This window comes from Typha latifolia, chromosome 14, assembly GCF_019914945.1.
Source record: "Typha latifolia isolate L0001 chromosome 14, TyphaL0001v2, whole genome shotgun sequence".
Taxonomy (NCBI): domain Eukaryota; kingdom Viridiplantae; phylum Streptophyta; class Magnoliopsida; order Poales; family Typhaceae; genus Typha; species Typha latifolia.
The window spans coordinates 1,541,441-1,569,402 of record NC_133099.1 but is presented as its reverse complement, the minus strand read 5'-3'; the positions used below and the strand labels follow the sequence as shown (position 1 = coordinate 1,569,402).

General features: G+C 36.4%; 1 protein-coding gene across 3 annotated transcripts in view; it reads left to right on the top strand.

Annotated features, from left to right (window-relative positions):
- Window positions 1–5,958: 5,958 nt before the first annotated feature.
- Window positions 5,959–27,962, top strand: part of LOC140800981 (uncharacterized) — a 24,795-nt gene continuing 2,791 nt past the window's right edge. Inside the window, exons 1-9 of one of the 3 annotated variants that reach the window (XR_012111345.1) lie at window positions 5,959–6,411; window positions 7,665–8,391; window positions 9,359–15,363; window positions 16,623–18,127; window positions 18,314–18,577; window positions 22,211–22,428; window positions 22,709–22,980; window positions 24,238–27,285; window positions 27,357–27,489. Coding sequence is in view for 2 of the 3 variants with exons in the window: in XM_073155947.1 (XP_073012048.1) it covers window positions 6,065–6,411; window positions 7,665–8,391; window positions 9,359–15,363; window positions 16,623–18,127; window positions 18,314–18,577; window positions 22,211–22,428; window positions 22,709–22,980; window positions 24,238–27,280; window positions 27,357–27,489 (12,514 nt within the window). In the remaining variant the exon portion in view is untranslated. The remainder of the gene's footprint in view (window positions 6,412–7,664; window positions 8,392–9,358; window positions 15,364–16,622; window positions 18,128–18,313; window positions 18,578–22,210; window positions 22,429–22,708; window positions 22,981–24,237; window positions 27,286–27,356; window positions 27,490–27,962) is intronic. The other 2 variants (XM_073155948.1, XM_073155947.1) reach the window with 2 other exon arrangements.

The window sequence follows — 27,962 nt, the reverse complement described above, 5'->3', positions numbered from 1 at the left end:
AGACTGAATAGTCGGGGAGGTTGGATATTTATACGATGGCTATTCGCGAACACTGGGGAAAAAGGACTATTTGGGAACGGGTTGGTGGGTGGCATTGGGGAATGGGAATAAAGCGAGTCGGATAATAAAGTAAGAAAGACGGATAACGATGGAGGCGAGAATAAATAGAAACTGTGAATCTGCGATGCCATTGCTGGAGCTGCGAAATACCCCTGGTGTAGTGTGCTGGGGAAGTTATTGGGGTTCGATTCTGGTGCGGACGCTCCGCATAATTATTTTATGCGGGATGGTCTGCGCTGGTTCTTTTCGTTCATGTATACAAGGAAATTTTAATGTACTTTCTTCTTTTATTCTTAGAAAATTTCTTATCGCCATTATTTAATACTCTTTGGATAGAGATGAGTGAGAAAATGACAGAAAATAACTTTCTCTCTGTCTTATTTAAATAAAAATAAATTTATTTTGTTTGATTTAATATCCATAATATTAATAAATTAAAGTTATATAAATAGATGTTATTTAATATTTTAAATATTAAACATTATTTGTTGTAAGAATTTCTTACATTTCTCAGTATGACAATCCTAAAGGATCAAGTAAGTAAATGATATAATAGAATAGGAGCATATTTGAAATGTTAAAATATAAAAAGATCATGAGTTGTTAATAGTATCTCATGACTTGTGTTTGATTCCCTTTTAGAAAATTTACCCAAAAAATTAAGTAAATAATATAATAGAATATATGCATATTTAGAATATTAAATTATAAAATTGATTTATGTTTTCTTTTCTCCTCCATTCTCTATCTTTGTTTCTACTTGGAGAGAAAAAAAATTGGTAGGTAGAGGTTATTTTTCTCTTCAGACTTCTCTTCTTTCTCTTCTCTTCTTTTAAGACTTGCCTTGAGTTCATTCCATTCTTACAATAACATGTTGGATTTATAATATGATAGTGATGAATAGGCAAGTAGCATATGATAAAAGCTCATGTATGTCATATAAATTATATCTTATAAGGATTAATCATATATTATATTGTCGGCATTAACATCTAATAGATATGGATGGTAATTTACTCAACAAAATAGTCCCAATTAAAATAGTACTGTTAGGATTTAAAATCAGGACTACTAGTAAAAAGGTAAGCCATTAGCGTTGAAAAATAAACTATTATAATAAACTAGTTTGATTTGAAGTCCATATTTTGTACATAGTGTATATAGGTGACAAGTAATTTTTGTGCACCAACTGGACTAAATCTTCATCCATTTATGATTATTGGGGCGCCTAAATTAGAATTATTGCACTCTAGAGTAATATTCCTATATTAGTAAGTGATTTATGGGAAGGTTATCATAATGTTATATATATAGCAGTAGATTATAATTTTGTCTTGTAACTTGTTAACAAATAAATGGATTTATATATAATGAGGGTTGTCAAAATAAACGAACAGCTCAAGCTCGGCTGCGTTGAAGCTCGAATTTGGCTCAGCTCAATTAGAAATGAACCGAGCCTAAGCCGTGGAAACTGGCTTGAAATTAATACTGAGCCGAGCCTGAGCTGGAGCTGACTCACTCAAGCTCGGCTCGATAGGCTTAGTATAAATGAGTTCTTACAAAACCTTATTCCCAAACCTAGCCCGCCTCCTCCTCTTCCTTAAGCTACTAATCGCCTCCTCCTCCTCAAGCTGTCGAGGTGTTTAGCTTGGGCTCGATTCAGCTCAGCTTAAATGAGGCTTGGTAATATACTTATTTCAGGCTCAAGTCGGCTCGAGTCGAGGTGAGCTGAGCTTGAGCCTAATTTTAAGCCCGGCTAGCTAAGGCTAAGCTCATTTACACCCCTATATATGAATTGCCACCAAGTACTTTTAAAATAGTATAGTTATCACTATATTCTTCAAAATAATAAAATTATTACCAAAATTATTGTGCACTTTAAAGAATATAATATTAGTTAAATTTAACTAATCATAATTAAAAAGTTATGCACAATCAAGTATATCTTATTCTATTAAAATTTATTGATAAAATATGTGTTCATTAACTTTGATATAATTTGTTAAACAGATTCTGTTGAAAGTTAATTATTAATAATAATTCTGAAAAAAATCAAGAGATTTTAATAGCAATTCTAATATTTTAAAAAAATATAGCAGAAATTATGATATTTGAAAGTTTTCAGTGGTGATTATGTAAAAATCCCCCCAAAAATGCTTCATAGTGACTATCTACAAAGCAGAAAATGTCTATGCGACTCAGTAGTCTATGCGAGCAAATAAACCCCTACAGAACTCGGGTCGGATCCAAATTAAATCCATCTTTACTACTAAAACCCGAATCCGAAAATTATGAAATGCTAAAATTGATGAACAAGTTCAATGGAATAAGTACTCCGTTATTCTTTACATACTCGGACAAAATTGGATCATAATTTAGAAATGAATAATCGTGTTAGATAGACTGTCAATCTTCGTTATTTTAGATAGAACAGAATTATTATATAATAGAATTTATCAAAAACATCATACTTTATTATATAAATATTTATTATTCAATTTTTATGTTTTCATTTTTAATATCTCAAAATATCTCAATATTTCTTTTTCTTAATAGGCAAAATTTAGCCTTTTATTTTTAAAGGTAAAAAAATATTCCCTATTCCCTTCGCTATTATTATAATAAAGATTCTCATGTGTCTTTAGGATATTAGAATTAAAAGATAGAGATTAAATAATAAATGTCTAAATAAGTAAATATGGATAGGATGTTAATGAGGTATTTTAATAAAAAATTTTTTACAAATTACTTGTAGATGGAGAGTGGGTAGAAGATGGAATCAGGACATTTGCATAAAAAAATAGTTTTTAAAATAGTAAAATATAGAATCTTGTGTGCATTTTTTATATAAATTATATATATTTTTATTATAAAAAAAATAAAATGTATTGTTTTAAGAGCCCAATCTTATTATTACACTAAAATCATGATTTTTATTTTTACTTTTGCAAATAGCCGACGACATCACGCTGACAAGAAAAAGTAAGATTTACTTAGAATTTTTATTTCTCAATCCAATATATATATATATATATATATATATATATATATATATATATATATATATATATATATATATATATATATATATAAGAAAGTACTCCTCCTCTAATAATTTCTTAGTGTGTACAAAGGTGACAAGTAAATAATTAAGAAATTAGGAAGTTGGTAGCTACAAAGTCTAATTCATGTGAATAGCCACTATAGCCACTTTAGTCTGAGACAATTAAGTGGGTATTACAACTTACAAGGTCAAGGGCCAAACTTTATTATATAATTTTATTATTGAATATGAGAGAAGGAAATAATCATAATTTCCTATCTCAACTATCTCCTCCTGCAGTTCAAACTATTTGCTACTATTTTTTTTTTCTCTAAAAAAAAGGTATAATTCTTACAAAGCAAAAGAAAATGGACCATTATTCTATAATTAACTTCAATAAATATGGAATTTATTAGAGGGTGGGGATTCACGTCCCATTTGGATGCATAGTCAATATCTATGTGAATCGATAGTCAATTTGATTAGGACCGTTAGATATACATGTGATTGATGTATTAATACATATTTATAATAATAATAATAATAATAATTGTAAGTTAAAATTCATTAACAGCATTATCCAATATATTATTAGGAAAATGTTTAAAAGAGCAATTAGGTACTAACAACACTTTTTAGCTTCACCTAACAAAAATGAGCGGTTGATCATTCGGCCACGCTGCCTCGAGATCAGCTCACGTCGTTCTCACCAACCAACGTTCAAACTTCAAAGCATTGATTAAAGATTTGTAGATGACGTAATAAAATTCTTTCTCTAAGAAGATTTTGTATTTACGTGAGTTCTTCTAGTTATTTATCTCATAACTATACATTAAAATCTGAACCATTTAATAGATAATAATAAAAATAAAAATGTTCTTATTTGAGAGCAATGTATCTAATAAATATTAAAGTTTAATTGTTAGTTAGCTTCTAAAAGGTACAAATATAAATAAATAAATATCAATTATAAAAAAATTTATACATAACTAAGAAATTTTAAAAGGATATACATGATAAAAAAAAACTTTGATCAGTAATTTCGAGAGAGGAGAAATATATATATATATATATTTTTGCCATCATGGAGTTATGAGTTAGCTTCCAACTAATCATCCTTGAGTCATGAATCCACGTCACTCTCTGAGTGGATAACAGCAAAGTAGGTAGCAGCTGCGCTGGGCCATCTTCCATGTTGGGTCAGATTAAAAATAAGAGTTAATCACATGAAACTTAATTAGCTCTATGTACATAGACAACAACAACAAAAATGATGTAAAATCCTCATAAGAGGTAGTTTAAAAGTTAGTTGGGATTTGATATAAGCTTATTCATGGTGCTCCATCTATTTGAATCCTTTAGTGTTGTATAATTTGTTTCAACATTATTAGAGTTATCATATATGCACGATTGATATGTTGACGATAGATAGCAGTTGCGAACCAACTTATATGAATGGGCACGCACTGAATTTACACTAGTCGAAAAGCGCGACGGTTGCTACTTTAGGGTTTTTTGTATTCCCAAATTCTTGACGACGGCGTTAAGAAAACTTTTGACTGAATTTTTTATACCTTCCCAAATATTTCAGGCTGTCTACACTGTGTTGGATGACCATAGAAAAATACAAAGTTATCTTAGTTAAATAGTTTCTTTAACTTATTTTTCCTTTATAAAATGTTTGTTTTCTTGCTAATTAATAAACACTAAGCTTGCTGGAGAAAAGTCATCTGCTCGTCTACTGGGCCATGGAAAGAGACCCATAAATTTAACATTGAAGAAAACCCTTGAATTGAATTGAAACACTCACATCATGGCACCCATCTAAGGTGATGACCATGTCATACCACTATGTCACCTCTCTTAATGGTGTGCCTAGCCTTTTAAGTAGTAAAATTCTAGCCCATAAGTCCTTGTTCTCAACTACCATGATGCTGAGAGGTTTTGTGTACATGTCATAAAACTTTAGAAATAGTATATATAGGGATTTGACGTAGATTACGAGCTTGCATGTCGCACCAACCTCATCGATATATAGATTTGTCAACTGGATCAACGGTATCTTTCCAATAAAAACTCTACTGCTGGGCTACGATATTAACATATAAAAAATATATATAACCCTCGGCAAAACCCACGTTTTTAGCCCTGAGAAGACCAGATATTGGGCTTCAATAATGTATCCTAGTTGGGCCGTGTAATGGGCCGGTTTATTATTGGAGGATTTATCTCTGCCCATGTTATGTAGTAAAGAGACTCACAAGAGTCATAAGACCCTCATCAATATTGGCACTTAAATAGGTAAATACAAACACACACAGAAAACTATTTCGAGGAATTTTTTTCTCTTGTAAAAATACCTTATTTATTCATCTACCCCTCTAAAGTTGATATTTCTATTATTTTTTTTTTAGTATTTTTGCATGGATAACCCATGAGAATTAATTAATAGTTAATTTTTGACCTATTTATGCTGAAAATAGAAAACTGCCTTTATGGTTTGCTGTATGAATTATTTTTCCATTAAGGGATGTCTTTTCATATACTGAATACATTTAGATTTTTAGAAAGAGTTACCAACTTGCAACGAGTAATTAGAATGGTATCCATTAAAAAAAAAGGACAACTGTTTTTTGAAGGGGTGTGTTATGTATGCAAATATTAAGATGATATATGTACGCAAATAAGTAGCTTGTGAGGAGTATACCTGCAAATCTTTTCCTTCTTTGGCAGACTACGAATCCCGAGGCGTATTTGACGGCTGCCGGTAGCGCGTATTTACGCACCTGCGCGGTCCCCTCGCTCTCGCGGACATTTCAACGTACTCTATATAAATTGCTTCCTCAAAGATTCAAGAACTCGTTAGAAATTGGAGTCGTCTTCTTTCTCCCACTGCTAGGGTTTCGATGAGCTCCTCTCCTCCCACCTAGGGTCCATCTCCCCCCTCTCCGGGCCGGAGAGATGGATCCCTCTGGTCCTCCCGACCTCTCCCTGTTGGAGGATTTCGGGCAGAGGGTCGATCTCACGCGGCGGATCCGCGAGGTCTTGGTCAACTACCCCGAGGGCACCACCGTCCTCAAGGAGCTGATCCAGAACGCCGACGACGCCGGCGCCAACCGGGTCTGCCTCTGCCTCGATCGTCGCACGCATGGGGTCGATTCCTTGATCTCGCCCAATCTCGCCCAGTGGCAGGGACCCGCTCTTCTCGCTTACAACGACGCGGTGTTCACTGAGGACGATTTCGTTAGTATCTCCCGGATTGGGGACAGCAAGAAGCAGTCGCAGGCTTGGAAGACTGGACGTTTTGGGTAATTCTCTCATGCTTTTCCTCCCTTTTATTAAATGAGTTCGGCCATTCTATACATGTGCGTGCTTATTGAATTGAAATGCAATGGTTTGTAATGTTAGTTATAAATGCCCATGTTTGCAAGGCAATCATACTTCTTGAAAGCCCTAAATTTCTCTGATTCTTTCCTACTCAATGATGAAATGTGTGAACTCTGATTTTCTCCCTATAATGTCCTACAGTCCTGCATCTAGTAAGTCTAGTTTTATGCATGAATTTGATCTTTGTAAGTATGAGTCTCCTCCTAAACTAAGGTTGTTGGTAGGAGACGACCTCTAGCACATTAGGAACCTTTATCAAAGGTTTGCAATTTGTTTACATCTCTTTACAGAGACAGCGTTGCTTAGAAACAGCAAAGATATATATTTACACATTTAATGCAATGCAAGTTGCACCTTTGATGCTTGGATATCATCTATGATGCAACCTAAGCCTTTACTGCATATGACCTTATCATTTCTTCTCCTTCACTAATACGAGGTTTTTCATTAAACCAAGTTCTAATATGTCTTTCAATACTAGATCCTCAGTTCCTCCCACATCAGTTTGAAAGGTTTATTTTTTGTTGTTTCTCACTTCTCAGTAGATATCAGGAAGGGTTTATCCAGTAAAGGATAAATTTAGGTTTTCTAGGGATCATGGAAGTAAATTAACTGCCAGGAACTTCCGAGTGAACTTTGGTTTTTTGTGGAGGCTGTTTGCAATTAGGTCACATCCTTTTGGTGCTAATAGTTCCTACTTACTATTAATTATAAAAGAAGTATATTTAAAAGGACCTGTATGTGAAAGTAGTCACTATGGTAATAAGCTAGAATTTGTATCACATGCAAATTGCCAAAAGAGGTTGGAAATTGCCAAAGGTAGAGCTACTAAAGTACTAATAGAGATTTAGTCCAAATATCATATCCTCTTGAGTCCAAATAGCTTTTTGCTCCAGCAATTGTCGTTTTTCCTAGGTTTGTAGCTGAGCTCAGATACGAGCGCCTTTTCATATCCTATTTGTTCTTCAAACATCTCTTATTGTTTTCCTTTTTTCGGTTGAGTTAGCTGGCTAGATTTTCTTTCCCAGGATTGATACTACCACATTTCTTTCAGTCCATTCCATGCTTGATATTTATCTCCAACTATTTCCGTCACAAACTTATTTAAATCTTCCAATGGCATATTAAGTTGCACTCAGTCATGACTTATTTCTGTCTTTTATTTTGTTATTAGGGTGGGCTTTAACTCGGTGTACCACCTAACTGACTTGCCATCTTTTGTAAGTGGCAAATATATTGTCTTATTTGACCCCCAAGGTGCATACCTTCCAAATGTTTCAGCTGCAAATCCTGGGAAACGACTTGATTATGTTAGCTCTTCGGCGTTTGCACTGTATAAAGATCAGTTTTTGCCATATTGTGCTTTTGGGTGTGACATGAAAGCACCATTCGCTGGAACTTTATTTCGTTTCCCTTTGAGGACTGCAGACCAGGCAGCTTTTAGCAGGCTCTCAAGGCAAACATACTTGGAAGATGACATCTTTTCACTATTTTTACAGCTTTATGAAGAAGCAGTGTTCACTATGCTTTTCCTTAAAAATATCGTTTCAGTTGAAATGTACGTATGGGAGTCAGGTGTGAATGAACCACAAAAGTTATACTCATGCTCTATCAGCCCAAAAAATGAAACTACAGCATGGCATCGGCAAGCACTTCTTAGATTCTCTGGTTCAGCTGAATCTTCAAATTGGCAGTCAGATTCCTTTTCATTGGATTTTCTTAGTGAGGCATCCTCTGGGACAAATTTAGGGAACAGGATGTGCACATTTTTCATAGTACAGAGAATGGCATCGTCATCAAGTAAAATTGGTACCTTTGCTTCTGCTGCTGTGAAGGAATACGATAATCGCTTACTTCCCTGGGCAGCAGTTGCAGCTTGTATATCTGACGGCATGCCTGAGGTATTATCTTTTATTGTTGTTCTATATAAGTACTTTCGGTATATATAATACTTGTCCTGCATCATGAAGCATAATAGTAGATACCCGACTTACAGTTCTCTTTTATTTGGTATCGGGAGTTTATTCTAAGCATATGTTAGGATTTAGGATGGCTTCCATTTCCTTGCATTTTTTATAATCCTGAATTTAAACAACCTTTCCAAATTGAAATTCCTTCTGTATTGATCATCCTTTTGTTCTTTTTCATGATGGCGTCTTTCAATTAGATGGCTCCATCAGAGGCTTCTTACAAATGTTCTTTCATCTTATTGATGTAAGCATATTTCCCATGGATCTAATGCAAGTCGTCGTATTATCAGTTAGGATGTAAAATATGAGAAGAGCTGAAATCTCGAAAAATGTGGGAATGGTTTACTAAACATCATTTCCTATCATTTTCAAATGAAAGTAATGGGAACAAACTTTTTGTAAAGTAAACATGAGATGCTTTAAGATTTTGATATGATTTTACATATGCAGTTGGATGTTTGGTGGGGTCTTAGACTCTTTATTTATAGACAGATGTGTTGGGTTGGGCCAGTGACATTAGATGGACCTCCTGCCTGTTGTACACTGAAGCAGGATTTTGTTGGGGGGAACTGCATGCCTCCAGCATGCTACGAGAATCACATTATACTTGAATAATCGTGATATATCTTGTGCTGTTTTCCCTTTCTTTCTTTTGTTATCTTCTTCTCTTCTGTTCACATGTAATGCAAAGTGTAGCACTATAATACCTTGGAATTTTCTAAACTCAGTGAATCTTCTCATTCACAAACATATAGTTCACTACAAAAGTTATGCTCCAAATTTAAGGTAATCCAATACCAGATAATTTTTCTACATTCTTTGTCCGTTTTCCAAAATATCTTGTTTCTTCAAAATATACATTATGTGATGTTCTTTAAGGTGAATTGAGCTTTTACAGGATACTGTTCTTAAACAAGGCCATGCATTCTGCTTCCTTCCTTTGCCTGTAAGAACGGGGTTGACTGTCCAAGTGAATGGTTACTTTGAAGTTTCTTCCAATAGGCGGAACATTTGGTATGGTGCTGACATGGACAGGGGTGGCAAACTTCGTTCAGACTGGAATAGGCTATTGTTGGAAGATGTGGTTGCTCCAGCTTTTACTGAATTACTGTTGGGTTTGAGGATGCTATTGGGCCCCACCAAGACATTCTATTCTCTATGGCCAACTGGTTCATTTGAGGAGCCTTGGAACATTTTAGTTGAACAGATCTACAAAATAATTTATTCATCTTTGGTTGTATACTCAGAAATTGGAGGTGGAAAGTGGATTGCTCCAGCTGAAGCGTTTGTTCATGAGAAAGAGTACTTAAGAAGTAAAGATCTTGATGAGGCTCTTGTATTGTTAGGAATGTCCATTGTGTATCTTCCTAGTACTATAGTTGATATGTTCTCCAAATATACTGTGAATTCTTGCCTCAAAGTTGTTGCTCCTGTAACAGTAAGACATTTTCTAAAGGAATGCCAATCATTGGTTATGTTGAATAAATCATATAAGCTAGTTTTATTGGAATATTGTCTTAGCGATTTGGATGAAAGTGATGTTGGCAAACATGCAAATGGCCTTCTGTTGCTTCCATTAGTGAATGATCAGTTTGGAGCTTTTTCTGAGGTTTCTCAGGGTAATTCATATTTTATCTGCAATGAACTAGAATTCAAGCTTCTGAGTGCAGTTTCTGATAAAATAATTGACAGAAGCATTCCTCCTAACTTATTTAGTAAATTGTCTGAGATTGCTTCTCGTTCTCAGGCAAACATTGCATTTCTTGATGTTCAGGTTTTCCTTCAATTTTTCCCCAGGTTCTTCCCTGCTGATTGGAAATATAAAAATCAAGTCCCATGGAATCCAGAACTTGGTGCTACCTTTCCTACGGTAGCTTGGTTTGAACTCTTTTGGCAGTATATCAGTGAATGCTCTTATGATCTGTGTTTATTCAGTGATTGGCCTACACTTCCATCTACTTCAGGGTACCTGTACAGAGCTTCAAAATACTCTAAACTTATTAATGCAGAATCATTATCTAGTGTGATGAAAGAGCTTTTGGCAAAGATAGGTTGCAAGATTTTGAATGCCAAATACAAAATAGAGCACCAGCAATTATCTCTTTATGTATATGGTGATGATGCTGCTGGTGTTCTTCACTCAATTTTTGAGTCTGTCTCCTCAAATGATAATCAACTACAGATTATTTTCCAAGGTATTGCTCTCCATGAGAAAAATGAACTCCGCCAATTCCTTCTGGATCCGAAATGGTACTTCAGCGGCATTCTTTCTGATCTGAACATAAAGAAATGTAGGAAGCTGCCCATTTATATGGTGTATGCTGGAGGGTATGCAGACACTTACCATTTCTCTGATTTGGATAGTTCTAGAAAGTACTTACCACCATTAGGCGTGCCTGAGCACTTATTAAATGATGACTTCATTCTTTGCATGTCTCAGAGTGATGAAGATATTTTAATGAGATATTTTGGAATTGAGCGCATGGCAAAGTCAATTTTCTACAAGAGAAATGTTCTGAAGAGAGTAGATGAATTGCAACCAGAGTTGCGTGATGCAGTGATGTTAACCGTTTTGCAAGATTTGCCCCAGTTGTCCTTGGAGGATCCATTATTTAAAGAATCTTTGAAAGGGCTCAGATTTGTTCCAACTACCAGTGGTATATTAGAGAGTCCTCAATCTCTTTATGATCCTCGTGTGGGAGAACTTTATGCTCTTCTTGAGGATTCGGACTGTTTCCCAAATGGTTTATTTCAGGAACCAGGTGTTCTCGACATGTTGCTTTGCCTAGGTCTTAGGACATCAGTATCTGATGAGACTTTACTTCAAAGTGCTCATCAAATTGACAGATTGATGCATAAAGATCAGTTGAAGGCTTATTCAAGGGGTAAGGTGCTTCTTTCATATCTTGAAGTTAATGCAAACAAATGGTTTTCTAATAAATCATCTGATGGTCAAAGAAAGGTGAATATGTTGTTTACTAGAGTTTCTACATTGTCCAAGCCTAGTGACACGTCATTAGAAATTAATCATGAAAGATTATGGAATGACCTCAGAATGATATGTTGGTGCCCTGTGCTGGTTACTCCCCCCCATCCAGCTTTGCCATGGCCTTTGGTTTCATCAATGGTTGCTCCACCTAAGCAAGTGAGGGTACCTGCAGATATGTGGTTTGTTTCTGCTAGTTCACGTATTCTCGATGGTGAGTGCGCTTCATCAGCTCTGTCATATTGCTTGGGTTGGTCTTCTCCTCCAGGTGGAAGAGTAATTGCTGTTCAACTGCTTGAACTTGGAAAGAATAATGAGATTGTCACAGATCAGGTACTTCGACAAGAATTGGCTCTTGTGATGCCTAAGATATACTCTTTGTTGACCCATTTGATTGGTTTTGATGAAATGGATATTGTTAAAGCTATTCTGGAGGGCTGTAGGTGGATTTGGGTGGGGGATGGGTTTGCAACAGCTGAAGAAGTAGTTCTCAGCGGCCACCTTCATTTGGCTCCTTATATACGTGTTATTCCTGTTGATCTGGCAGTATTCAGGGAATTGTTCTTGGAGCTTGGGATAAAAGAACATTTGATCCCAACAGATTATGCTAATATTCTCTCAAGGATGGCCTTGAGAAAAGCATCTGTTCCCCTTGACGGGCAAGAACTAAGAACAGCTGTCATGGTTGTGCAGCACCTGGCCGAATTCCAGTTTCAGGAGTTACAGACACAAATCTTTCTGCCAGATACCTCATCTAGATTGTGTCAGTCAACTGACCTTGTTTATAATGATGCTCCATGGCTTCTTGATGTTGGAGAGAGCACATATGCAGATGCATCTAAGATTGCTATAAATTCAAAAAAGAATGTTCACAATTTTGTGCACGGAAATATTTCAAATGATGTTGCAGAAAAACTTGGGGTCCGCTCTCTTCGCCGGCTACTGCTTGCTGAGAGTTCTGATTCTATGAATTTGAGTTTATCTGGGGTTGCCGAAGCCTTTGGACAACATGAGGCCTTGACTACCAGACTCAAACACATTGTTGAAATGTATGCAGATGGCCCTGGTATTCTTTTTGAGCTTGTACAAAATGCTGAAGATGCACAAGCCTCCGAGGTTGTTTTCCTATTGGATAAAACTCAGTATGGTACGTCATCCATTCTTTCTCCTGAAATGGCTGAATGGCAGGGGCCTTCTCTTTACTGTTTTAATGACTCTGTTTTCAGCTCGCAAGATCTTTATGCGATTTCGCGTATAGGTCAAGACAGTAAACTTGAAAAGCCTTTTGCGATTGGAAGGTTTGGTCTTGGCTTTAATTGTGTATACCACTTTACGGATATCCCTGGTTTTGTTTCTGGTGAAAACATTGTAATTTTTGATCCACATGCTCGTCATCTGCCAGGAATATCTCCAACTCATCCTGGGTTGAGGATACGATTTTCTGGAAGAGGAATCTTAGAACAGTTTCCTGATCAGTTCTCCCCATTCTTGCACTTCGGGTGTGACTTGCAACAGTCATTCCGAGGTACACTTTTTCGGTTTCCTCTTAGGAATGAAGCTACTGCTTATAGAAGTCAAATAAAAAAAGAAAAATATGCACCTGAAGATGTAGAGTTTCTCTTCTCTTCCTTTTCTGAAGTAGTATCAGAGGCATTGCTTTTTCTCCGTAATGTCAAAAAGATATCCTTATTCGTGAAGGAGGGAGTTGGTCATCAGATGCAACTTATTCACTGTGTTTCTAGGCACAACGAGGGCAGCATCACAAAGGAACCACATGCAAATTATTCTATGCTCGACTTCATTCATGGAAATCGGCAAAGTGGAATGGATAGGGATCAGTTCTTAAAAAAGTTGAATAGGACTATCGATAGTGATCTGCCACGGAGGTTTCAGAAGGTTGCTATTGTGGAACAAGCTCCTACTGGCTGTATGTTACATTCTTGGATCATCAGCGAGTGTATGGGTGGTGGACATGCTAAACGACTATCTGTAGCATCGGGTAATAAATCACATAACTTTATCCCTTGGGCATGTGTTGCAGCCTTCATGCACTCTGTCAATATAAAGGATGTAAAGGAGTTGACTGATACTTTAAATATTGAAAGAGAATCTAATGCAAATGATGTACTTCTCAAATATCCAGATCCTGCTGGATCTGTTCAAGAAAGAAAAAAATTTGAGGGACGGGCCTTCTGCTTCTTGCCTTTACCAATTATTACTGGCCTCCCAGCACACACCAATGCATATTTTGAATTATCTTCAAATCGAAGAGATATCTGGTTTGGAAATGACATGGCTGGTGGTGGAAAAGTACGATCTGAGTGGAACATCTGCCTTCTCGAAGATGTTGTTGCTCCTGCATATGCTCACCTCCTTGCTGTTATTGCAGAAGAGATTGGTCCATCTGATTTTTTCTTTTCATTTTGGCCCACAGTTGTTGTTGTTGAACCATGGGTCTCAATGGTGAGGAAGCTTTATATATCTATTGCTGATCTTGAACTCCGTGTTTTGTTCACAAAAGCTCGAGGGGGACAATGGATCTCGACAAGACAAGCTATTTTTCCTGATTTTAGTTTCTCAAAAGCTGTAGAGCTCGCTGAAGCTTTATCTCAAGCTGGTTTGCCATTGGTCTCAGTATCCAAGGCTATTGTGGATAAGTTTATGGAGGCATGCCCGTCATTACATTTCCTGAATCCCTATTTACTTAGAAACTTGTTAATTCGACGCAAACGTCGGTTTCAGAGCAAGGAAGCAGTCATCATGGCACTGGAATACTGCTTAACTGACATGAAAGAGTTGACCTTTTGTGACCAGTTGCAAGGATTGCCCTTAATTCCTTTAGCAAATGGATCATTCATGACATTCCACAAACGAGGGGAGGGTGAAAGAATATTTTTTACATCCCAACAGGAATATGACCTTCTTAGAAATTCAGTCCCACATCTTCTCATAGATTGCTCTATACCCGATGAAGTTTCAAAAAAGCTACTGGAAATAGCTAACTCTGGGCAGCTAAACATACACTTGTTCACATGCTATTCCCTCGTTGATTTGCTTCCTAGGATTCTGCCACCAGAATGGCAGCAAGCTAAGAAGGTATCTTGGACTCCAGGCCATGAAGGTCAGCCCAGTTTGGAATGGATGAGCTCATTTTGGAGTTATTTAAGGCTATCCTGCACAGACCTTTCAATATTTTCCAAATGGCCTATACTGCCTGTCGTAAATGGATGCCTCTTGCAACTTGCTGAAAACTCTAATGTAATCAGAGATGATGGGTGGACTGAAAACATGCATTCATTATTGCAGAAACTAGGATGCTTCTTCTTGAGGTCTGATCTCCCGATAGATCACCCCCAGCTTAGATATTTTGTTCAGAATTCGACAGCACCTGGTGTTTTAAATGCTCTCCAGTCAGTTGCTTCTCCGCAGCAGGATATTAAGGAGTTGTTTGCCAATGCCTTAATTGCAGAAATGCATGAACTTCGGAGTTTCATTTTTCAGTCCAAATGGTTTTCTGGGGAACAGTTTAATTCTTTACATTTTGATATAATCAAGGTTCTTCCAATATTTGAGTCTTACAAGAGTAGACAGCTCATTAGCTTGGCCAATCCCAGAAAATGGCTTAAACCAGAAGGCGTTCATGAGGACCTTCTAGATGAAAATTTTGTCAGAACTGAATCTGAGAAAGAAAAGACCATTTTAAGAGGCTTTCTTGATATAAAGGAACCTACAAAAGCTGAGTTTTACAAGGATCACGTGCTTAATCGTATTTCAGAGTTTCTTTTGCACCCAACTATTCTTTTATCGATTCTGTGTGACGTCAAGGTTTTGATGGAAGAAGATGCTTCTGTAAAAGCTATGTTATCTGAAATACCTTTTGTTTTAGCAGCCAATGGATCGTGGCTACATCCTTCTAGGTATGTTTCTTGGTATTATCACACTTAGAGGTTGCATGCACTTAGTGCTCACTACAATGAGTTATTTATGATTGTTAAAATCATTATGGCTGCTTCTCTCTTCGACATTGCACTATTTTTTTATTCTAGTTACTCCTTAATGTGAACTAGAGGTATGGAGTGCATGTTCTCTTAATTAGATGCTTTATTGTTCTGAAAGAAAACTTGCATCATGTTAGTTTATAAAAATGTCAGCATTTTCCTTCTTTATCAGTATCTGCCTTATGTATTATTTTCGTGAAGTACTGATATTTGATATCAATCAAGGTTATGAATATTGTCTGAAAATACTATTTGAGGCCTGGCAATTGTCTTTACTTTTTATGCATCTTTACCTAGAACTTCTGTCTCTTTTTCTTGATCATCATTTTAAAAACTTACCTGCATGGTATGTGTGTGGATGGGGGTTAATCCTTTATATCAGGCGTAGAGTGTGAGAGATAGGGGTCAGTAGATTATCCACCATTTGCAAGAGTTGTGCGAGAGATTGGAATAGAATATGCACCGATATGGGTACAACATTGAAGAGGGCAAACTAGTGGAGTGTTATTGGAAATTTAGGGTTCAGTAGGCTAACTAGTCTGGTTTGCTAGACCTGAACCTGCTTGGAAGCTTATGTTACTTAACATGTGATCCGCTTAGGCCAAATATGCTGCTTTGACTGGGAGATGACCTTTGCTGTTGAACAATATAGTGTTGCCAATGCTCGTTTATGCTTCGCTCGGTGAAAAGGAATTGTTGGTCTAGGCAATAGTGGTAACAGACTTCTCAAATCATCCATATGACAATCTGCAATTGACTACTGTTGACAGGCAGCTGTAAATGGAAATCGAACTGCCATACTCAGTAAATTTGTAGTAGCATAAGCTTATTTCATATTTGGTATTTTACTATTTTTTTACCTTCCAGGTACAAGTACCACGTATACCTTTGGTGAACCAATTAAACATAATTCTTATTTAAAATAGGTTGAAAATAAATACGAGAAAGGTATAGTGAACTGAAAGCAGAGGATAAACTCGAGGGGAAGAAATAGTATGTTCTAGTCAACCTAGTAGACCTCGAATATTTGAGACTTAAGGGCTTATTTGTTGCTATTTTCTTTTGTATTGATCCACAATAATGGTCTTCTTTTGTTGCAATCTGATTATTATTTTTAATGAACCTAATCTTTCTGGATAGTGATTCTTATTTTTTATGAACCTAATATTTCACCTCAGGCTCTATGATCCTCGTGTACCTGAATTACAAAGTTTGCTGCACAAAGAAATCTTCTTTCCTTCTGAGAAGTTTATGGATGCCAACATTCTCGAGTCCCTGGCAAGTTTGGGACTTAAAAAAACCTTGGGTTTTACTGGTTTACTCGACAGTGCTAAGTCAGTTTCAATGATGCATCATTCGGGGAGTATTGATGCACCTATATATGGCCGAAGATTACTTGTTTATTTGGATGTTCTTGCCTTCATGCTTTCAGATGCTAAGAGGAATGAAGATAATAATGGGTTTACTAGTTTGACATTATCCAAATGTGATAAATTGTATGAGGAAGACTCACAGAAAGAAAAAAATGAAGATGAAGATGGAGAATGGGACAAAGATGTAACAATTTTCCTTTCCAATTTTAATCATGACATGCTAGAAAATGAATTTTGGTCACAGATTCGAACTATTTATTGGTGTCCGGTCAACACTGGCCCTTTGATTGAAGGACTTCCATGGTTCATATCAGAAGATCAAGTAGCACCTCCAATTGTCACTAGGCCTAAATCCCAAATGTGGCTTGTGTCATCAAAAATGCGAATTCTTGATGGTTCTTGCAAATGTATGTACCTCCAGCAAAAACTTGGTTGGTTAGATCCACCAGATGGAAGAGTTTTGTCAACACAATTAATTGAGCTCTCAAAATCCTACAATAAACTTAAAATGCACTCTGAACAAGAATCCCCTATTGATGCTGTTCTAGAAAAGGGGATCCTATCGATATACTCTCAACTGCAAGAATTTATTGGTACCAGTGATTTTAAAGATGTAAAAGAGGACCTGGATGGTGTCCCATGGGTTTATGTAGGTGACAACTTTGTTTGTCCAAAGGCACTTGCTTTTGACTCACCTGTGAAGTATCATCCTTATCTCTATGTTGTTCCTTCTGAGTTGTCAGAATTCAGAGCATTACTTTTAGAATTGGGTGTAAGATTGACATTTGATGCTGGAGATTACCTAAATGTGTTGCAACGTTTGCAAAGTGACATGAAAGGAGAGCCACTATCGACTGAGCAATTAACTTTTGTTCATTGTGTCTTGGAAGCTTTTGCTGACAGTTACACTGTCAACCACATACCTGATGCATTATTGAACTCACTCTGCATTCCTGATTCTTCGGGTATTCTGTTGCCTGCTTTAAATCTTGTCTATAACGATGCACCCTGGATGAAGAATAGTACTCCGTCTTCTAAACATTTTGTGCACCCAAGCATTAGTGATGATCTTGCTAAAAGGCTAGGATTGCAGTCTCTTTGTGGTTTATCTTTAGTTGACGAGGAGCTAACGAGGGACTTATTATGTATGGATTATGCGAGAATTTGCGAGTTGCTAGCTTTGTATGGAGACAGTGACTTTCTTCTGTTTGACCTTCTAGAGTTGGCTGATAATTGCAACGCTAAGAAATTGCACTTGATCTATGATAAACGGAAACATCCTCGGCAATCCTTACTCCAACAGAATCTAGGTAACTGTTTCCTTCACCTGCTAAACATTATGTTGAATATGCTTCGAAAACAGACAATGATGATTGTTTTTATTGTTTGTTTTTTTCCTTCTTCACTTGCATGATTTGCATTATTTTGGTAGTATGATACTTTTTGTTCGACTTATATAATTTTACAGTTACTCTTTTACAATTGTGATTTTTCAGGTGATTTTCAAGGCCCATCTTTGACAGTGGTGTTGGAAGGAGCCACTTTGAGTCAAGAAGAAATATGCGGCCTCCAACTTCCTCCTCCATGGAAAATCCGGGGTAGTGTACTCAATTATGGGTTGGGACTTCTTAGTAGTTATTTCATGTGTGATATCCTGACAATAATTTCCAGTGGTTATTTCTACATATTTGACCCCCTGGGTTTGGCCCTTGGTGCGTCCACTACTGGTGGCCCTTGTGCAAAATTATTCTCTTTGGCAGGTGCGTTAAAGCTACTCTTTTCTTTATGATTTAACACTTCATAATGCTCAAAATGTTTTTGCCATTTCTTGTGGGCTTTGAAGCTCACATTTACGATCTAATAATAGGAACTTTTGGATAGATCACATAATTTATCTCTTCCACGTGTTTTGGGGAGAAACTAAGTACCGGTAACAAGAAGAAACATACCTAAGGCTGTTTGGTATTGTAACGTATTGAACCATCATCATAAACATGCAAACTTTTCCTCTCAAATGTGGTGTGAATTGATGCATACTGCAAGTCCATTTGCATGGAGGGGAGACTCATAATTTTAGGAACGTAGGCTGTAATTTATAGTATATATAGTCACCTGCATTAGAAGTTTTAAAACCATTTAGGTTTATTGGATCAATGATAGAAAACAACGAAAGCTTGAAAAGGATCAACCGACGATGGTTATGTCCAAGGCACGTGCTATGTCGTGCCACCATCTATAGTTACACACCAGATTTGGATCGACTTAGATGTAAGAAAATTATAACAATTTAGGTAGTGGTAGTTTCGTGAGTTAGGGTTCTAATGGCTTTAGTTTCACCTAAATCGGGGGTCGATATGAAAAGATATGAATAAAAGAATGGAGCAAGATTAGAACAAGGTAGAACGGTTTATATCCGACGTTGCGGCAGTCGTTGGAGGGTGGTGGACGGCCAAAGGTGGTAGTGGATGACCGTAAAGTAGGGTGATTACTGGAGGAAGATGGTGACTAAGATTTGAAAACTTGAGGGTTCTGCTGTTATAATATACCCTAGAAAGATAAATGAGATCTAACAACAATGGTAAAAGATAAACACGAAAAAAATAATTAGGCTAAACTTAGATTCATTCAATGGTATTTATCAACACATGTCCACTCATATTTTATAGAAATAAAAATCTCAGCGAATCGGTTGCATATGTGGAGTATCCAATTTATTTGAAATTTAAAACAATAAAGTAAAACTAGCCAACTAACTTGACTCGACTCGACTTGGCTTAACTTAACCCATGTGGTCAGATCATAATAATCCACACGCCTCGGCATGCTTTTAACATATTCTTAATAAAAACTTTAGGATATTTAGAAATACTTTTGGGTTTTCGGCACATCAATCTTTAGTTTTTTAATTTAAATATATGTATTAAAACCTATATTATAGCCTTTTATCTTTAAATTAATTTTGTAAATGACATATTTTATTAATATAACAATAGTCAAATATAAATATTATTCAACGCATAATATGATTGAATATATTCATTAAAACTAATATTAATGATTGAATACTCTATAATTTGAACATATAATAACATTCAACACATAATATTAATTGATTATAGTTCAATAATTAAAATTAATATCTAGTTGAACATATAACGACAAGGAATATCAAATATTTCATTTGCTAGTACAATAATAACACAAGAATATTGCGTAACTACTGTCGATCATCTTCAAAACTTTTTCGTTAATAGCATTGCCCATTGTAATGTTCATATAGTCACAAATATAAATTTTATAATTCTCTTATGATATAATATGAATATTGAACATACACAAGAATGACAACACCAGTATAGACATATTATAAGCATATACAGATTGTAGATATAAAATATAAACTCTTGATGTCTTGTTATCTATAAACTCGAATCCTTCCCTCATCTGACTATAATCATGTTGAACTTGAGATAGTCTCTTTTTTTTTCTGTCCCTGATAAATTTTGCTTTATGGTTGATTGATGAATAAAGCTGTTATTCTAATAGGAATATGTAATGAGAAAATAACTAAAGTTGATTAATGAAAATAGGAAAAAGTTTTAAAAGGTGGCTCCACATGACATATCGTGTTTGTTAAGAAATAATTAAAATTAATTGATGATGGTTGATGAAAATAGAGAAAAGTTAAAACAATAGGCTCCACATTGGCACGGGTAGGCATAGGGCATGCCAACCGGCACGACCATCGTTGGGATCAACATCTATTTATACTTGACTATTTTCACTTTTGGAGAGAAAAAGTAGTGACTATTGGAGGGTCATCCTTTTCTCCAAAAAGTTATGTCAAAATTTTTTTTTCTAGACTTTATTTTCTTATGTCTCATATCGTCTTCATTCATATAGATGTGAGTGTGTTGGAAGGCAGATGTCCAATTTGGCAGTTAACTGGCCAAAGTGGGTAGGAATTTAGTTCAATATGACCCATTGAAATGCTGTTGTCTTAACAGACCTGCATGATTGCAAAGTGGCGCATTGTTTTTCTTACCTAAAGTCAGTGATCAAGTTAAAGAAATCAATTGGCTAGTTGGACTCTTAAGTACTTATGATGTGGTGTATCTTGTACAGTTGTACCACAATCATCAGCTCTCTCTTATAACTCAGTTCACCGTATTCACCTCACGACGTGTTCCCAAATCTCATCACATGACAGATAACAGGAATCTATTGAAAGGTGGCAAATTAAGCAATAGAGAAGGGAAATAAGAATGATAATGTAGGCATTAAGTTTGACTGATTAAGCGAGCTAAAACCTGTGCTTCAAGATATTAGTGACAAACATATCCACGAGGGACATTATTGAGCCTCACCACATTTTGCTTTATTGGATATTCATACGCAATGCAAAGAAATTTGTAAGATGGGGAACTTTGCCTCCTATAGATGTGCAACAGGGTTGGATTATGTTTTCCTAACACCGTAGACATTACATGTTTCCTGGACTAAAGAGTTTATTTTGTCATTTTCAGTTTTTATATGTATATAACTATGATTAATGAAAAATCAGCAAACTAGAATGATCATTTTGTGTGGATACCACCTCTAGACATGTGTACTCGCACAGGCGCAACAGGGCAGCCCCCGGTGACACTCTGGCCCCGTGACAGGTCATGAGAGAGAGATACTTTGAAGTTGAGGGCATTTTAGTCTTTTCTGTAATATCTTAGTCTATTTTTCTTTTAGGGTTGTCACCAATGTAAGGCTTTTGATGTTCTTGTTTGAGATTAATGAATATTTTGATATTGTCTTTTTTTATCTCGTTTATGAATTCCAACACCCCATTGGTAGATTCTGCAGGTTTTGTTACTTTGTTCTTCACCAATGCCTTTGTTCTACATCATCTTCCTTTAAAATTACGTCTTACTAGGAATGTTGTCTGTCAAATATTTAATTAGTGGGACTAGTTGTATGACATACTTATTAAGCTGGTTATATTAGGAAAGAAGTTGACAATGTTTATGACATGATGCATGCTTAACTTGTAATATGTTTTGAAGCATGCAACCCGGCTAATTTTCATTTCATGCATGCTTAAAAGTGTTCAAATCAAGATGCGTAATTCGAATAGACTGTTAAATCAGCTTACAATATATTTTAGCTTGTAGCTCTATTGGCATATTATGTCCTTAACATCAAATGCAGAGTCAAGAGTCCTTCCAATACATGATCTTTTCACTTCTTGGAATTGTAAATGGTATGGCTTTCTTAAATTGTGTGGATTTCTCCTGTATTTTTTTTTCTGAGAACTTTTTTACCACCATCAATTCATAGTTTTACTATTAGTAGACATTTGTTGACCAATAGAGGAGAATTAATGGGAAACTATCAATTTGCAGGAACTGACTTGATCGAGAGATTTCGTGATCAATTCCAACCAATGCTTGTTAGTCATGACACTTCATTATTTTCATCTAACTCCACAGTTATACGTATGCCTTTATCATCTAAATGTATGAAAGACCTTGAAACAGACTGTAAAAAGGTAAAGCAGATCTTTGATCGATTTATGCAGCACACATCTTCAACACTCCTATTTTTAAGGTCAATCCTGCAGGTACAGTATATCTCAAATATGCCTTGTAAATGCTACTATGTTTTATTTAAGTCTCTATTGCCACCTGATTTTTTCTTTGACTAACCTGTACTGTCATTCTAGTAACTTCCTCTTTTTTTCCTTCCCCTCACATAATTAATGTTAGTTAGTTAGCCAAGACTTGGTATAGCAATGTGTAATGATACAGACAATTTAATGGATGAAAAAATGAACTAATTTCTTGAGTTGGTTTCTGCAGATCTATTTTGTTGACATATTCCAAATTCTTCTTCCATTTCAGGTGTCTTTATCAACATGGGAGGAAGAGAACTCTCAGCCGTCCTTGAATTATTCTGTGACTGTTGACACAGCATTTGCTATTTTGAGGAATCCATTCTCAGAAAAGAAATGGAGGAAGTTTCAAATATCAAGATTATTTACTAATTCAAGCGCAGGCATCAAAATGCATGCAATAGATGTGAATGTGATTGAGGGTGAAAGTAGTTTCATAGACAAATGGCTTGTTGTGCTTTGCCTGGGATCTGGGCAAACGCGAAACATGGCTCTTGATAGGTACGTTTTCTTATACATCAAAATGCACTACTGAAGCAAAAAGATCATTTTCGCTACCACATTTTGAACCGACAAATTTTGTTGTTGCTTGTAAGTTTTCATTGCTGTGGTACTGAAATTACATGTGCAACACATAAGAATTTTCTAAAGATGATCTTATTTTCTATCAATGATATACTTGCATATAATAACAAATTTTGATAGAAAATTATACAAATAGAAGATTCCATCTAAGCGGACGTTTTTATCTTGGTAGTGAATTGAGCGTAATTGACATGATGGATTATATGTTTGATATTCCACTGCTTGCCTTCAATTTCTCAACATCAATTGAAGCTATGTAAAGTTCCAGTGCAGCTTTCTAGGTTTTTGACTTTTTTCTACTATTGTCTTATGTTTGGACAATGGTTTGTGTATCATTAGGCCCAACCCACCCAAACCAGGCCTAGACTTGCTTGACTAAGTCCTTCTCACTATGCCTACATGCAGCCCGGCCCATTATGCGCTCCCGCTCCCATTCCTGCCCCACATCGGATGATTGGTTTATTGGGGATCACTATATAACTATTTTTCTATGAAAGTTAACTAAAATATTTTTGTAGATAGGTCGTTATGCTTGGCCCATTATAATATAAGAATTTTGTAACTTGACTTGTTATGCCCAATTTGACTTCAATATCTCACTGGCTAGTAGGCAGTAATAGGCTTTAATAATCTAGTCCGATCCAAACTCGGCCTGCCCCAAGTGATTGGTGGGCCGTACTGCTAACAGAGTGATTGGTTAGCCCAAAAAGCTCGGTCTGAACCTGGCCCAGCCTGCCCAATGATCATCTCTACCTAAGGGGTGTTGAAACAACTCTTTATATAGTGTAGCGGAGTGCTAACAGGAAATACATATTGTGTATGTCAGAAGGCCAACACATAATAATAATCTGCAAGAAAGAAAGTCTTCTTGTGCATACTTTATATAGTTGATTCTGTAATCCACAATACCATATAATACACATTACAAAGACATACACAAAAGAGAAAAAAAAGAAGGGCCAGTTTGTGAATAACATACTCCTTAATCATGATAATAAGATCAGATGGATTCATGCTTCAATTTTTTCATTCTTTTGGTATGGTGTACATCATGAGTTTACAACAAACTAAGGCTGTTTGATTAAAGGTCAAGTGTGCATGAACTTGTAGAGAATTTAACAACATTTTTCCTAATGAGATCAATTTCTGCTCATCTAACTTGGTATTTTTTAGGCGATATATTTCTTATAACTTGACACCTGTTGCTGGAGTAGCAGCTCACATTTCTAGGAATGGAAGCCCGATAAGTATGCATCTACCTAGCTGTATATTGTCTCCTCTTCCCCTATCTGGATCTATATGTATGCCAGTCACAGCTCTTGGATATTTCCTTATAAGTCACAATGGTGGTCGGTACATTTTTGATCGTCCACATGAGACAACTTTGTCTGAACAAGAACGTCAGATTATTGCTAGAAATCAACTAATCGAAGCCTGGAACAAGGAACTGATGCTATGTGTTCGTGATTCATACGTTGAGATGATATTGGAATTCCAAAAGCTCAGGAAGGACCCGATGGCTTCTGCTATGGAATCAAAATCTGGGCATACAGTGGGTTATATTTTGCAGGCTTATGGCGATAGGATATACTCATTTTGGCCAACATCTAATCAGCAATCAGTTTTGACTAGAGAACTTACTGCTTCTATCAATAATCGAAGTTCAACTAAAGCAACTGAAGCAGATTGGCAATCATTGATCGAACAAGTTATAAGACCTCTTTATGTACGGCTTGTTGATCTCCCTGTATGGCAGCTCTACTCTGGAAATCTTGTCAAAGTTGATGAAGGCATGTTCCTGACTCAACAAGGGAGTGGAGATGGCAATAACTTGCCATCAGCTAGTGTTTGTAGCTTTGTTAAGGAACACTATCCTGTATTTTCTGTACCTTGGGAATTGGTCAGAGAAATTCAATCAGTTGGAATAACAGTAAGAGAAATAAAGCCGAAGATGGTTCGAGATCTACTGAAGGGTTCTTCTTCTGTTATACTTCGATCTATTGATACATATGTAGATGTTTTGGAATATTGTTTGTCTGATATCCGTCCACACAATGACTCTGGTCTTTCTACAATTAGTGGACCTGGAATTTGTACTAGTCATGTTGTGAATGAAAATATTTCTATAGGTGAGACACATTTGTCAAATTCTAGCATGTTGCAATCTCACAGCACAGTTGCACAGGGCTCAGGTAGTTCAGGTGGTGATCCACTTGAAATAATGACTCATTTTGGCAAGGCTTTATATGATTTTGGTCGTGGGGTTGTTGAGGATATTAGCAAAGCAGGAGATCCTCTAGCTCATAAATCTACTAATGTTGGTAGCAGTGGAAATGCTGACCGTTCGTTGTCATATGTAGTTGCTGATCTCAAAGGCGTGCCATTTCCTACTGCAACAAAAACTCTGACAAGGCTGGGATTAACTGAACTCTGGATCGGGAACAAGGAGCAGCAGCAAATTATGCGCCCATTGGCTGATAAGTTTATCCATCATCAGTGTTGGGAAAAACCTGTCTTGGCTGATAAGTTTATCCATCATCAGGCTATCCACAGGCCGTTAAAGTTGAGTTTATTTTCGCCAAACTTGTTGTCAAGCCATTTAAGGTTTCTTTTTGATGAGCGTTGGGTAAATCGGACAAGAGAAACTAATGACACCCCTTGGGTTTCATGGGGTAAGACTTCAGAATCACTGTGTGATGGGCCTTCTCCTGAGTGGCTAAGAAGTTTCTGGAAAATTTTCAATTCTTTGAAAGGTGATCTTTCACTTCTATCTGACTGGCCCCTAGTTCCTGCTTACCTGGGTCGAGCAGTTCTATGTCGTGTAAAAGTACGTCACCTGGTATTTGTTCCTCCAGTTATTGATTCAACACTTGTTAATCAAGTTCCAGACGAGATTGGTAGAGAAGTTGAGGTAGGAGGTTCTTCTGGAAATGACATTTCAGAAGCTGACCTAAATAAGTTACATCATGCAGCATTTGATTTGATCAACTCGAGATATCCATGGTTATTTCCTCTGCTTACTCAGTTTAATATACCCTTATACGATGCGTCCTTTCCTGAATGTGACATACCTTGCAATTTTTTTCCCTCATGCGATCAAACACTTGGTCATGCTATCATTTCCAAATTATGTGCTGCTAAAGATGCTGGCTTTCTTTCATTGCCAATTCATTTATCGGATGAAGATCGTGATAATCTGTTTGCCCTATTTGCATTAGATTTCAGATCATTAAGCGAGTATGTGTACCAGAGAGAAGAGCTAGATGTGTTAAGATATCTTCCAATATACAAAACAGTTTTGGGCACCTATACTAGCTTGTCTGGCACTGATCATTGGATTGTTTCTCCAACTACATTCTATTATCCTAAAGATGAGCGATGCCTTTCTAGTTCATTGGTTGCCAGCTCACTCTTTCATGCTTTAGGAGTCAGTCAGTTGAGTGATCAAGAAATACTAGTCAGGTTTGCTTTGCCTTGCTTTGAAAAGAAAACTGCACAAGAACAGGAAGACATTTTGTTATATTTGTACACAAATTGGAAAGATCTACAACACAGTTCTGCTGTAGTGACCACCTTGAAGGAGACCAACTTTGTAAGAAATGCAAATGAATTTTGCACCGAGTTATTTAAACCGAAGGACCTGCTTGATCCTTATGATCCTCTGCTGACATCAGTATTCTTTGGGGAGCGAGACAAGTTTCCTGGTGAAAGGTTCACAACAGATGGTTTTGTTCGCATATTAAAGAAAGCAGGTCTTCGGACATCGTCAGAAGCTGATATGATGGTAGAATGTGCAAGTAGAGTAGAGTCAATTGGAAGGGATACCATGGTTCTTGTTGAAGATCCGGATGACTTTGAGGCTGACTTCTTTAGTAGCCGAAATGATATTCCTTTCGAAATATGGTCATTGGCGGAATCTGTTGTTAGTTCAATATTTACGAATTTTGCTACTTTGTATGACAATGCTTTCTGTGATAAGATCAGCAAAATTGCATTTATACCAGCTGAAAAAGGCTTTCCCAGTCTTGGTGGTAAGAAAGGAGGTAAGAGGGTACTTTCTTCATATAGAGAATCTATTTTGCTAAAGGACTGGCCATTGGCATGGAGTTCTGCTCCCATTCTCACTAAACAAAATGTTGTTCCTCCTGAATACTCTTGGGGAGCATTTTCTCTACGGAGTCCTCCAGCATTTTCTACTGTCCTGAAGCATCTGCAGGTTAGGTTAGTTAATATGTTTTACTCTTCTGTGCAAAATTCTGAATCACCTGAAGTTCTTTTTGAAATGACAATAGGTTGTTGGAAGAGATAATGGTGTGGATACTCTAGCACACTGGCCAACATCATCGGGCATGATCACAGTGGAAAATGCTTTTCTAGAGATTCTCCAATACTTGGATAAGATTTGGGGAACACTATCTTCTTCAGGTCAGTAAACACATTGCATCCCGTCCACTCTGTTTCTACAATCATTGGTAGAATTCTTATTGGATAGTCTAGAGTCAACAGCAAGTTTTTAAATTTTTTTTTTTAATGTACCTTTGAACTATTACCAAAGGTAAAACAACTGTGGAAGTTTGCATTTCTTTTGTTTCTGATGAGGATGTGAACACCAACAAATGCGAAAACCACACATTTTTCTCACAAAGTGTTATTGATGATGCTATGCAAGTTTCTTTAAGATATAGAGAACAATTTCTCAATTCAATAGGTGCATTATTGGTTGAGTTGGCTAACGGTATCACCCAAAGTTAGTAATCACCATATGTTTGTAATAATAAATGTTACCAGAAGTTTCTAGTGCTGTTAAAGTAACAATAGGGATGTTAAATTTCTTTGGATTTTGGTCTTCCTGATAGATTTGTGCAGATTTTGCAAGATGCTGTTATCATTTAGAGCAG